Here is a 12,867-nt window from a genome sequence, read left to right on the forward strand (position 1 = left end):
TTCTTGACATTATGCATTATGTTGGCACAAATATTCTGGGCCTTATATTCTGTTCCTTGGCAGTCCTATTCCATGTTCTTTGCTCACACACGATGATAAAGATGATCACATTCCAAATATCCTGTCTTTTTTATAGACACTGCATACCATGGCTGGAAATTCTCTCACATTTCACAATTTTTATGGACAATTTAATCAAAGTCACACCTCACAAATTGAACAGAATGTACATCCTCTGTTCATGGGATGCACAGGCTACTCAATTTGCCAGAGGTAGTGTTCTGACCCAAAATGTCTTTAGATAGAGACACAGAGTGGAAACAGGCCCTTCAGCTCATTAAAAGCCCACACCAACCAGCAGTCACCACGCTGGCATTATCCTGCACACTATCCTACTATGAGTGTTGGATGTATGGAGTTTGTAGTTTCTCTTTACAATTTTACCAAAGCCTACACATTCTTCAGATTGTAGAAGGCAGCCCCGAGAAAACCATAGGATCGCAGAGAGAACGTACAAACTCCATAGAGACAGCACCCATAATCAAGATCGAACCCAGGTCTTTGGTGCTGCAAGGGAGTAACTCTACCACTGTGTCTCTGTACCTCCCTTTTCCTTGTCCCTTCACAGTTGCTGCCTGACCCACTAAGCTTCTCCGGTTTTTTTTTTAACTTCAGATTCCAGTATCTGCATTCTTCTGTATCTCTACTCAGTTTTTTGTATGATGGTTCTGTTTCAGATTTTACACTTATTTATGCTTTTTATGGATACCCAGATCAACATTCTCCCCAGATGGGTTGTTACAGAAAGTCAAATTCTCAGACTTAATAGTCCACAGTTTGCATTTGCCAAAACAGTTGGCAACATTTTAGATGTTGTTATATGTATACAGTGCCGAGAATTAAATAGCTCCACCTTGTGGGATGATTGTATCACTTCCATAGAAAAAGGGCTTGCTTTCACTCTTTGTTTTTTACCATCATTTAAATAATATTTTTCACCATTCGTTACTCATAAATAGTACAATATATAAATGCAATGATCAGTAACATGGAAAATAGACAAGAAAGGTAAAGAAAGCATCATGGATGAGTAGGAATGTCAGATTGTAATGAGGGTAACCTATTATCATCCAACTTTCAGATTTTGCAAATTTGATGTTTGCCAGCACTACCTCTCAGCAATTTAAAAGCATAGCTCAGAGATAAAACAGAGGAAGGGCTTTGGAAGGATAATACTTGGGATGGCTAGAAGGCAGGCAAAGGTTCAGTTAGGGTCATCCCTGGGTGACCGATTGGTTGGAGGCCATCTTTTACAGTAATGAGCAGAAACAGATTCAATGCAAATTGCACATAGGTATCAGAGATCTGAGTAGAGAGAAGGTGAGACAAATCTGAGTTTTCCCCATAACCTGGCAATGCAGCTCTCTTTCTGTATAATACAAGTGCATTCTACTTGCCACTTTCATCACATCTGCTTAACTTTCATTAACACCTTCTGTTTAAATGCACAACCCCTTATCCTCAGCTGTAACTATCAGGCACACTACTTCTCCATTTTTATAATGGAATGGCCTATGCCGCTCCCTCAATTCCCAGCATTTTTCTTGTTTGCTCATTAAAAAAATCCCTTGGATGCATCTACATGATTCTCGCCTTCAGCAAGTAAAGTCCACCGAGTCCACGCCGACCATCGATCACCTCATACATTGGCACTATTCTACACACTAGGGACAATTTTACATTTTTACCAAAGCCAATTAACCTACTTCTTGGAGTGTGGGAGGACACCAGAGCACCAAAACCCATTTGATCACAAGGAGAATGTACACACTACATACAGACAACACCGGAGATCAGGATCAAATCCCCGTATATCTGGCATTGTAAGGCAGCAATTCTACCGCTGTGTCACTGTGTTAAATGTGAAATAGAACAACGGCGTATCATCACGTTCCTTATCATTCACAGAGAAAGATGTATACAAACAAATTAAATATAAGGTTTTTATATTGCAGGTAGAACATGTTTAGTGTACAATAATAAACACAAGCTTGTAAGGAGTATCTTGGTTTGCAAAAGCACAATGCCTCAGTACAGATTTGGACCTTGTCAAATTGTAACATTCATGTAATGAAACAAGCTAGATTATGCAGTAAAATGTCAGGAACCTTACTTACTGCCAGAACATTTGTCAGCTGACTGAAAAAGAGGCCAGACATCCCTCCAATCATCACTAAGGCCATTAAGGTAGATATTCGGAGCAAGGCTAGTTCATGCCTAAATATAAAGAGCTCCTTTTTGGAAAGGAAACAAAAATGCAACTTCATTCAACATAGAACATATGTAGTACATTAAACCAAACAACCCAAGAACAGGCCCTTCAGCCCATAAAGTCTATGCCGAACATGATTTCAAGACCATCACATATCTACGTGCATATAACCCCTATCCCGCTGCCTATCTAGTCTCTTTAATGCCTCTAATGTATCTGCTTGAACCACCACACTCGGCAGCACATTCCAGACATTCACCACACTCTAATAAAAAACTTGCCCTGCACTTCTTTAAACTTTGTCCCTCTCACCTTAAAGATGTGCCCTCCAGTATTTTCCCTGGAAAAAAGATAATACTGTCTACTGTATGCCTCTCATCATTTTATATACTTTCTTTCAGATCTCCCTGCAACCTCCAACGTTCGAGAGAAAATAATCCAAGTTTGAACCTTGAGACCAGGAATTGAAAAATGGTTATTATGAGAACATTCAACTTTTTATCAAAGTCATTCACTGATTTGTCCATTCCATATTCTAAAATACATATCTATAGTGCTGAATTTCTGTGTCTGTATGAAAGTAAATAAATGATCGCTGTTCGTAATGTTTTGATCCATGTTCGTTTGGACCTGGATAAATGTTGAAAGATTATCTTCATTAAAAAAAAGGAAAATACATCTGGGTAAAGATTAAAAGACTTTCAAGATGTAGCTTGCAGAATAGAATCAGAACATTGTCTAGTTTTAAATCAAATGAAGATGTCATTACCTTTTAATTCAATTACAAACCTGTGTACTCAAGACTAGAAGTTTGAACTAATCTCTTTTAATTTCAATTTTAGTTACTGATTTATTTCACTTTTGACTAAAATAAGATTTTGATGTTAATGCATTCAAAACCCAATTAAATGTTTGAAGGAGCTGGTCATTGAAATCTGCTATGTTGGACAGGCAGTGCTACAGAGTCAGGAAGACCACAATCACTCTTTTGGATTAAACTATGAAATACTTTGACAAACACTCTGAGTTGGAAATGTCGATCACAATTTGGTGCCTAGCAGCAATTCCAAATCTCCAGTCCCTGGCCCATTGCTCTTTGAAGGAAAACCATGCATTATGGGGATTGGGACGGAGTAAGTCCATTGAATATTGAATTTGTGCGGTAAGTGCAAGCTGTCTGAAGACTAGGGACCATTGCAAGGTAATTATTTTCCATAACAGAGGTTGATGGAAGATATGCCATTGTAAGATGGGAGCAGTAAGATGAGGTTTGGGGTGGTTGACCATCTTTAGACTTTAGAGATGCAGCACAGAAACAGGCCCTTCGGCCCACCGAGTCCGGGCCAACCAGCGACCACCCCCATATATTAGCACTATCCCACATACTAGGGACAATTTACAATTTTTTTACTAAATCCAATTAACCTACAAACATTTGGAGTGTGGAAGGAAACCGGTGCACCTGGAAAAAAACGATGAGGTCACAGGAATTACATATAAACTCCGTACAGACAGCACCCGTAGTTACGATTGAACTCAAGTCTCTGGCACTGTGAGGCAGCAACTCTACCGCTGTATCTGCACTTGTTTCTACTGGCATCTGGGCAAGATTGGAAGGACTGTGGAGCAAACTACAATATCGGTGTTTGCCCAAGTTACATATACTCATTTTTTGATGATCATTAATGCTTTTAATTAGTTTCTTTAAAAATCTCGAGTTAACAAATTTAGCAACCAAGACTTAAAGAACAGAATTGCTTCTTTATTTGCACCTAATGTCTTTCCAGTAATTTAAATTTGATATACGTCTATCATAACTTGATATACTTTTAATCCAAAAAACTGCACTTTGGTGTATCTTTCTGTGTAAGATAGACATTTTAAATACGCAACTCAAAGTTACTGTGCCAAGAGAGTTAAGAGAGAAAGAGTGTTTAATTGTCATGTGTACTAATAATATAGAATACATTCTTACTTAGACCTACATAAAAGATCTGTAAACATTGTACACATAAATAACAAAAAAAATTAATAAATGTTTAAAAAATTACAGTTTGAACCATTCATCTTACCTCTTTTACTTTTGTCAGAGGCTGGAGGTAGTAATATTGGCAGAAATTGAGAATCAATGTGAAGAGACTCAAAAACTGTGTGTAGAAACACAGCAGTAGGAAGAGCCAGTGATTGTCTTCTCCAACACAATTATTTATCCTAAAAGAAAGATTTCACATACAAGTTTGAAGAAATTGGATACCAATTAGGGTGGATATAGAAAGGCAAACTAAGTTATAAGCTTTACATGCACAGGAGAAAAAACAAGATCAATAAATTAAAACAGAAATATACTGAACAGAGTATTTTAGATTAATTTGATTAGTTTAGTTTAGAGATAGTGTGGAAACAGGGCCTTTGGACAACTGAGTCCATGCAGATTATCAATCACACGTAGACTAGTTCTATGTGATCCCACTTTTACAACCTATACATTAGGGGCAATTTACAGAGGCCAATTAACCTAGAAACCCGCATGTCCTTGGGATGTGGGAAAAACTGGCGTACCCTGAAAAAGCCCACTCGGTTAAATGATAATCTTCTAATATTCAAGATTATTCTTCTGGGGTAAATAGTAAGATTAAACGAGAACTTACCAGTTCGAAGTTTGATCATTATTTTATGAGGAGTACGTTGAGGGAATACGTGAAGAACCCCGCCAGGACGCATGCGTGTCATTCTTCAAAGCAGCGGTGTGAAATCACAGATAACTGTAATGACTGAACATAGTAAGATTAGAGAAGAAGATACCAGTTGAGTATATGATCAAGGGTGGGAGCGGAGGGCACGTATTCCCTCAACGTACTCCTCATAAAATAATGATCAAACTTCGAACTGGTAAGTTCTCGTTTAATCTTACTATTCTACTTCGGAGTCACGTGAGTGACTACGTGAAGATTTCAAAGCTCTGTGATTTCATGCCGTGGAAACGAGTCCATGCATCACATCTGCCTTAATGACTGTGGGAGGAATTGTGTTAACATAATTTAGACGTGAATCCGACGTTGAAATCCATGAAAAATTTATTAACACCAAATTATAGCCCCTATTTATGGGGTGAAATTATATTACAGAACTTAAAATTGTTTCTGCAAACGTTCCAGGTTTAATTACTGGTTTGTGATAAAATAGTTGGAATGTTTTATCCCTTGACCATCCTGCTGTCTTGAGGATTTGGTCCATTGGTACATCCAACTGCATAGCTGCCGATGTAGCTGCAGCCCTGGTGGAAATAGATTTTAAAATGTTAGTATCCACCCCAACCTGTATTAGAACCTGTTTCAGCCACCTTGAGATGGTCTGGACCGTCACTTTTTGTGTGGTTGCTTGTGGCTGATTAGAAGTGCCATCTCATTGCCTCTGATGATTTTCGTGTTCTCCATATATAACAACAAATGTCTTACTATACAGAGACGATCATCTGTCGGGTAAGACCTAAATTCTATATTGAGGCCTGCTGACCCCTGTCTGTTCTGCTTGACTAATTCATAAATATGAAACGTTATATTTCCAGATGAAGAAGTCATGTTGTCCAGTCTTTATTTATGTAACGACTGTACCCTTTGTGCCGTGACCAAAACCATCAGCATGACTGTTTTCAGTGTCAGTCTTTGTAGGGACAGAGCTGTTGCTGGAGACCAATTCCTTAGCATAGTCAGGACAATACTCACATCCCATATTTGAGAGTACCTGGTTCTTGGGGGATTGATATTAAAAATTCCCCTCATAAGTTTTGTTACCCGGGGGTGAGTCCCAACAGAATGACGCTCTGTTTCTTGCCATAGATATGTTGACAGGGCACTTCTGGCGCAGTTGATGGCACTATAACTGAGCCCCTCATCATAATGGAGGCCTGCCAGGAATTCCAGAACAGACGGGATGTTCATTGATCTGTAGGTGATACTGTTTCTGTGACAATACATCTCCCATTTCCTGATATATACCAAATACTGTTTTTTGGTGCACTGTCTGTGGGCCGCCAAAATAATGTTCACTGTTCGGTCCATCAGTCCCAGCTGTAGTAGAGGTATTTTTAGATTCTACAAATTAATAAGTTCATATAGTTATGACATGGGTGGCTATCCCTTGTTACGGGATGAACCAATAAATCTGGTCTATTCGGGATGGTGATACATGGTTCTAATACCATGTCCAGTATCACAGGGAACCATGGTTGAGTAGGCCAATCGAGTACTACCAAAATACCAGAGGCAGAGACTTGCTAGATTTTCCTTAATACCCGACTGATGAGGCAGAAAGGAGGGAATGCATAAATAAACAATTTCCCCCAATGAAGCGAAAATGCATCTGTCGCCGCTGCCCCAGGGTCTGGTTCCCATGAAACCTAGTTTGATAACTGGTGATTAAGTCTGGATGCGAATAGATCGATATCTGGTGTTCCATACCGTGCTGTAATATCAGCAAATACTTTTTTATCCAACATCCATTCGGTGTTTTTATTAAATTTGCGTGACCTGGTGTCTGCCACTAAATTTAGTTTACCTGGTAGGTAAGTAGCTGATATCCAAATATTTCTCTGGATACACCATTGCCAAATTGTATTAGCCAGATTGTCACATGATGTCGATTTGTTTCCACCCATGTGGTTGATATATGCTACCACGGTGGTATTGTCAATCTGTAGTCTAACATGCTGGTGATATAACCCAGAACAATATGACTTTAGGCCATGGAATGCACCCAACATTTCCAGGTAGTTTATGTCCAGTGTTTGTAATAATGATGCCTCCTGTGCATTCCATCTATCTCCACAGCTGGAGATGGAATTGGTAGCACCCCAACCAAGTGCACAGGCATCAGTTTGTAGCACCATAGAAGGGTTGCAGATTATGATTGGATTGGAACAATGCCGAATGTTATCTTTCCACCATTTTAGTTCCATTATAGCTTTGATTGGTAGCTTCATTGGTCTGTCAAAATGACCAGCATTAATTTTGAGTGCTCGTATTTTTGCCCTCTGTAAATTTTGGTAATGTAAAGGTCCGAATTGTGTGGCTGGAAAAGCAGCCACCATTTTGCCAATTACTCTTGCTACCAATCTGATGGACGGTTTACTGATGTCAATGAGGTTATTGCACGCCTCTATTAAGACTATAGTCTTTCCCTTTGGCAAAGTCACCGACATGTGAACTGAGTCAATGGTGAACCCCAAATAATCCATTGTGGTGGAAGGCGTTAATTTAGATTTAACTGGATGGATAATAAACCCCAGTTTTTCAAATAATTGTTTTGTGGCTGTTACAGTTTGTTTGGCCAATTCCAAAGTTTTGCCCACAATAAGTATGTCATCTAGATATGCCATGATCATGTGTTTTCGTTTCCGCAGAAACGCTAGGGCTGGTTTCAAAATTTTTGTGAACAGCCTGGGGGCTGATGTTAACCCATTTACGGAGGATCTCTCCTGGACTACAAACACCACCACAGCAGTCAAGAAGGCCCAGCAGCGACTCTACTTTCTGAGGATCCTCAGGAAAAACAACCTGGAGGAGAAGCTGCTGGTGTCCTTCTACCGCTGCTCCATCGAGAGTGTGCTGGCGTACTGTATAACCACATGGTATGCCAGCTGCTCTGCAGCGGACAGGAGAGTCCTTCAAAGGGTCATCAACACTGCACAAAAATCACTGGCTGCCCACTGCCCTCCCTGAAGGACATCTTCAGCTCTCGCTGCCTTGGCAGGGCAGCCAACATCCTGAAGGACCCTTCCCACCCTGGACACAACCTGTTCCACCTGCTGCCCTCTGGCAGACGGTACAGGTCTTTCAAAACTCACACAAACAGACTCAGAGACAGCTTCTACCCCATAGCCATACGTGAACTTAACAATGCAAAATAAGAAATAACACTCACATTCAACTGAATGGTTCTACCTCAGCTGCTATTGTTATTTATCTGTAATTTTTTTAATATGTATACATTTTTACCTTTTCTTATATATTTAAAATTGCTCTTGTGAATCGCACCGTGGGATTGACTTTTAAATTTTGTTGTACCATGTGCAATGACAATAAAGAGATTCATTCATTTGGCAGCGCTCTATACTGCCAGAGCTTTCCCATCCAGTTGAATTTTAAGTAACATCTGGGGTCACCTCGTATAGGCACCGAATAGTAAGCATCTTTTAAATCGATGCTAGCCATGAAGTAACCTTTGGAAATCAATTGTTTAGCAGTAACAAAGGTTTCCATTTTGAAATGAATAAATTGTACAAATGTATTCAAATTGGTCAAATCTATGATGATGCGACAACCACCATCTTTTTTGTTTTTGGTAAAGATATTGGACACAAATTCCAGCAATTCGTGTTGGGATTTTTCAATTACCCCTTTTGCGTAAAGCCGCTCCAGTTCAGCATGTGCTTCTGATTTTTCTTTACCTGAAAGTACGAACATTCGGTTCGGTACATGCTGAACTGGAGGGCTATATTTGTGTATAAATTCTATGATATATCCCTGGATACTGCTTAAAATATAAGTGTCGGTAGTTAACATACTCCATGCATCCAGAAAGAAGTGTAATCTCCCCCCCAACCTCCATACTCCCTGCAATTTGTAAGGAACCAGACCCACCTACCTCCATGGTTACCAGTGGCAGGTTTACTTCTTTTTGTAAATCCTTCGTGGAGGTTGAGGCGCCGGTGTCTGGGTTTGTGGTTGGGTTGGTGTTGGAGGTTTGCGTATCTTCCAAAAAGGCCGGTCTGAGCCATGGCCTAAAAAAGACCGATGTTCGGTGTACCAGACCTTTGAGCTTTCACCAGTTTGTCTTGTTCCACTGGTGGGTGCGTAAGGGTGCTGTTTATGGCCGTAGTAGGTTCTTGATGATGTCGCTTTTATGAGCCCCAGGGTTTTTGCCTCCTCATCGAGCTCCTGGACTTGCTTGGATAGGTTACCTCCAAATAGTAAAATTGGTGGTTTTGTGTTTCCAGGTTTGCACAGACCTGCGAATTTCGGGTTTAGAGCAGGTCGGATGGCACTCTTCCTGATGCAGTTTATTTCATATTGTGTGTTGCAAAGCAGTGCCAGTGCATCCTGTTGATCCTGCGACATCTCATTTTCATCTACTGTGCGGGCGAAAGCTGTTATTCCCGCTGTTAGGAGCTTTAGTACTTTTTGGAGTTTGACATCCATGCCTCTAACTCCTGCTCCGACATGTTTCCATATGCAATTATTTACAACAGGAACATTCAGGGATATACAGTTACCCGGTGCCAAGTGTCTTGCCGTGGTGTCCATCACAGCCTGTTCCTGTAGCTGCTTAAATGACATATAATCTATACTGGCAGCTAGTTTTTGTTCCAGGTTTTGGCCAGTCTGGTCTGGCTGTATGAAGTTGGACACCATGTCCAGTAGATTTTCACATTCCTGCACCCCTTGCACACTTGATTTCTGTTCTGCAAACCCCTCTTCAGGATCAGCCCAGAATTGACCCCCAGTACTCCCCTCTGACGAGGGAGATGCACTGTGCAGCCCTACAAGAGGTGCTGCTGTGGGTGTGATATATTGCCCACAGTGACTGGACTCCTTCTCCAGGAGCCTGTCACGTTGGAGCATCTGCTCCACAAGCTGCTCCATCCGGCTCCAGCGCTCACGGTCGCTGGCCGCTCGCGGCTGCTCGAAGTCGGACTCATCTGAGTCAACGACTTTGTTGGTTTTTTGTTTTGCCTTACCGCCCGGCTGCGGTGTAGATCTGGCCGGTGCGGGGGCGAAGTCGGGCACAGCTGTTCCCATTACGGGTGATTCATGTGCCACTGGCCGCTGCTGGCTGCCCGCAACTCCGCGGTCCTCCCCCGCCAGCTTTGTCGCAGCCCTCGTTGTTTTCTTGGACTTGTCCATTGACTCCCCACCTGTAAAACAGTATGGGAACAACAAAAAAGACCGCAGAGTATCTCTTACCTGCAGGTTCCGGCTTTTAAACTTGCCTCTACGGGGGAACGTCGTTCCACCCCGCCTGACTGTTTCGCAATGCGTGTAGCGATATGACACGCATGCGTCCTGGCGGGGTTCTTCACGTAGTCACTCACGTGACTCCGAAGTAAAATACTGAATTCAATTGCACACCTTACTCTTTTTGCATTACAGTGGCAGTAGGAAGAAATAGAAGAGACCATAGGAGCATTATTAGGATTAATTTAATATACTTAGATACAATAGGAAAAGTTAGATCAAAGTTGAGACTGAGCTGGTACAAGACAGTGCAGTGCACCGGGAGCAGTGACTGATCCTATCAACATCAATGGGTTAAATCTGCAACGTTAGCGATACAAACCATACACGTGTGAAATTAAGATTGCTTTCGTTCCTGATTAGGTGACCACAATGTTTGCTTGGAAACTTAAATGTGCTGAAGCGAATCTCAAAAGGGTAGGGCACATAAAGTCAGAATTTTAGGGAAAAAATTCAATTTGTCTTCTGCTTCCAAAATTCTTTTCACTTACCATAGCTATATTACAGCCCAATATCACATCCAACCAGGGATAATATTTCCAGACACAGTTCTATGTTTATGATTTGTTTTGGAACAAAACTGTTGTCCCGACCCCATACTGTAGCCACGTTCATTTCAGAAACTAGTGCAAACTTTACGTATTAAGTTCTACAAGCAACGTGAAATAAGATGCCGCATATATATGTGTGTGTGTGTGTGTGTGGTTTTTATTTCATGTTATTTTGTTTCCAGAATACAAAGCTTAGTAAAAACTTACCAGGGGCAATGATGATCCATTTTCCGAATGCAGTGTCCACACCGACTGCAGTGATGTGATCGCTTTGGTCTCATCTTGTTACATTTGTTACAGGTTTCCCAGTTTTGGCTTTCTGGAGAATTAAAGATAAATGGACTTTAATCTCATGATCAATCCTTCCTAAGAAATTGTATTTCTGCAGAAACCCCATTTGTTTATCCCAACCTTGGGGCATGACTTGAAGTAAGATATTATTAATCATAATTATTGAAACAATATCAATGCATAAGCAAAACATAACATGTGCAGGTTGCAAAATAATCCACAAAAAAATGTTTCTTTCCTCCTTTGTGGACCATTTCATATGACTATCTGCAAGTGTTGCTATAAGGTTTGGAAATAATAGCTGCAGATGATGATTTTTTTTAAAGAAAGCTAATGCAAGAATACAGGGAGGCTCAAAAAAAATATTTCATGAATGAAGCATTGTTGCTGATTAATTTGGCAATTATTTCCAGTTTCTTAGAAGAGCGAATGAGAGGGGAATTAAATTAGACCACTTAAAGTCTGTTGCTACTCAGCCACTTAAGAATTCAAAATGAGTTCCAATATATATAAGGAAAATTCAATTGAGAGATGTTTGACATACAGTAATATCTGAGTGATATGAACGCACAAAGGACTGCAGATGCTGGAATCGTGAGCAAAACGCAAAGTGCTCGAGTCAGGCAGCATCTTTGGAGGGAATGGACAGGCAATGTTTCTAGTTGGGACCAGTAATATGTTTGTGCATCTAATGTACCAACTGAACTGCAGAGCATGTCAAATTAGTGTAGATTAAAAATTATTCTAGCGATCAGGGCACAAAATCTAGACTAATTTTTTAGTGGAACACTGAGGGAGTGCTGTACAATCAGAAGCAAATGTGAGAACAAGTGAATCAGAGCAATAGTTTCAGAGAGTTTCTGCAAATAAACATGCTCTCACGTCCAAACTGACCATCTAACACCTGTTTTAAACCAATCCTATATTAATCCCACTTTCTTTTATTTTCCTCACATTCCTATCAACTCCCCCTCAGATTCTACCACTGACCTACAATTTACAGTGACCAATTAGCCCACCAGTCTGCATGTTTTTCGGATGCGAGGGGAAACCAGAGCACCCAGATGAAACCCATGCGGGGAGAGGGAGAACATAAATTTACATACAGACAACGCCGGAAGTCATGACTGCAGCAAGGTCGCTAGTAATGCAAGGTTAACTGTGCCACTCCACTGTCCTTTGGTTCTCACCAGTCTCAACCAACAGATAAGGTTTATCTGACTATTATCACACTTCACTTCACAACAACTTTCTTTGAACAAATTGGTTGCTGCATTTCCTGTCGGAACAGTGATCATGCATCAAATGGACTTCAGTGGTTGCAATATACTTTGTTTGCGGTCATGAAATTTACTGCAGTTACGGAAACGAAACTAATGAGCCGTTTGCCTTTCTATCATTGGCACTGTGGCGCAGCAGTAGAGTTGCTGCCTTACAGCGCCAGAGACCCGGGTTTGATCCTGACTACTGGTACTGCCTGTTTGGAGTTTCTACATTCTCCCCGTGACCACTTGGGTTTTCCCCGAGTGATCCGGTTTCCTCCCACACTCCAAAAATGTACAGGTCTGTGGGTTATTTGGCTTCGGTAAAGATTGTAAATTGTCCCTCGTGAGTAGGGTAGTGCTAGTGTAGGGGGATCGCTGGTCAGCACGGGCTCGGTGGGCCTGTTTTTTCACTATATCGGTAAACTAAACGAGAGTACTTACAATATATAACAATTGAAGAGATCTCAAAGACCTTT

The 12,867-nt window shown here is 40.9% G+C and overlaps 1 protein-coding gene across 14 annotated transcripts in view; it reads right to left on the minus strand.

Moving 5' to 3' along the window:
- zdhhc21 (zinc finger DHHC-type palmitoyltransferase 21) overlaps positions 1–12,867 on the minus strand; it is a 62,549-nt gene that overhangs the window by 9,060 nt on the left and 40,622 nt on the right. For 13 of the 14 annotated variants that reach the window (XM_033018040.1, XM_033018034.1, XM_033018043.1 and 10 more), the window contains 3 exons: positions 11,043–11,154; positions 4,345–4,483; positions 2,178–2,294 (listed from right to left, as the gene is read on the minus strand). In XM_033018040.1, the coding sequence (XP_032873931.1) occupies positions 2,178–2,294; positions 4,345–4,483; positions 11,043–11,154 (368 nt within the window). The remainder of the gene's footprint in view (positions 1–2,177; positions 2,295–4,344; positions 4,484–11,042; positions 11,155–12,867) is intronic. The other variant, XM_033018044.1, reaches the window with a different exon arrangement.

Source organism: Amblyraja radiata, chromosome 3 (assembly GCF_010909765.2).
Source record: "Amblyraja radiata isolate CabotCenter1 chromosome 3, sAmbRad1.1.pri, whole genome shotgun sequence".
Classification (NCBI taxonomy): Eukaryota; Metazoa; Chordata; class Chondrichthyes; order Rajiformes; family Rajidae; genus Amblyraja; species Amblyraja radiata.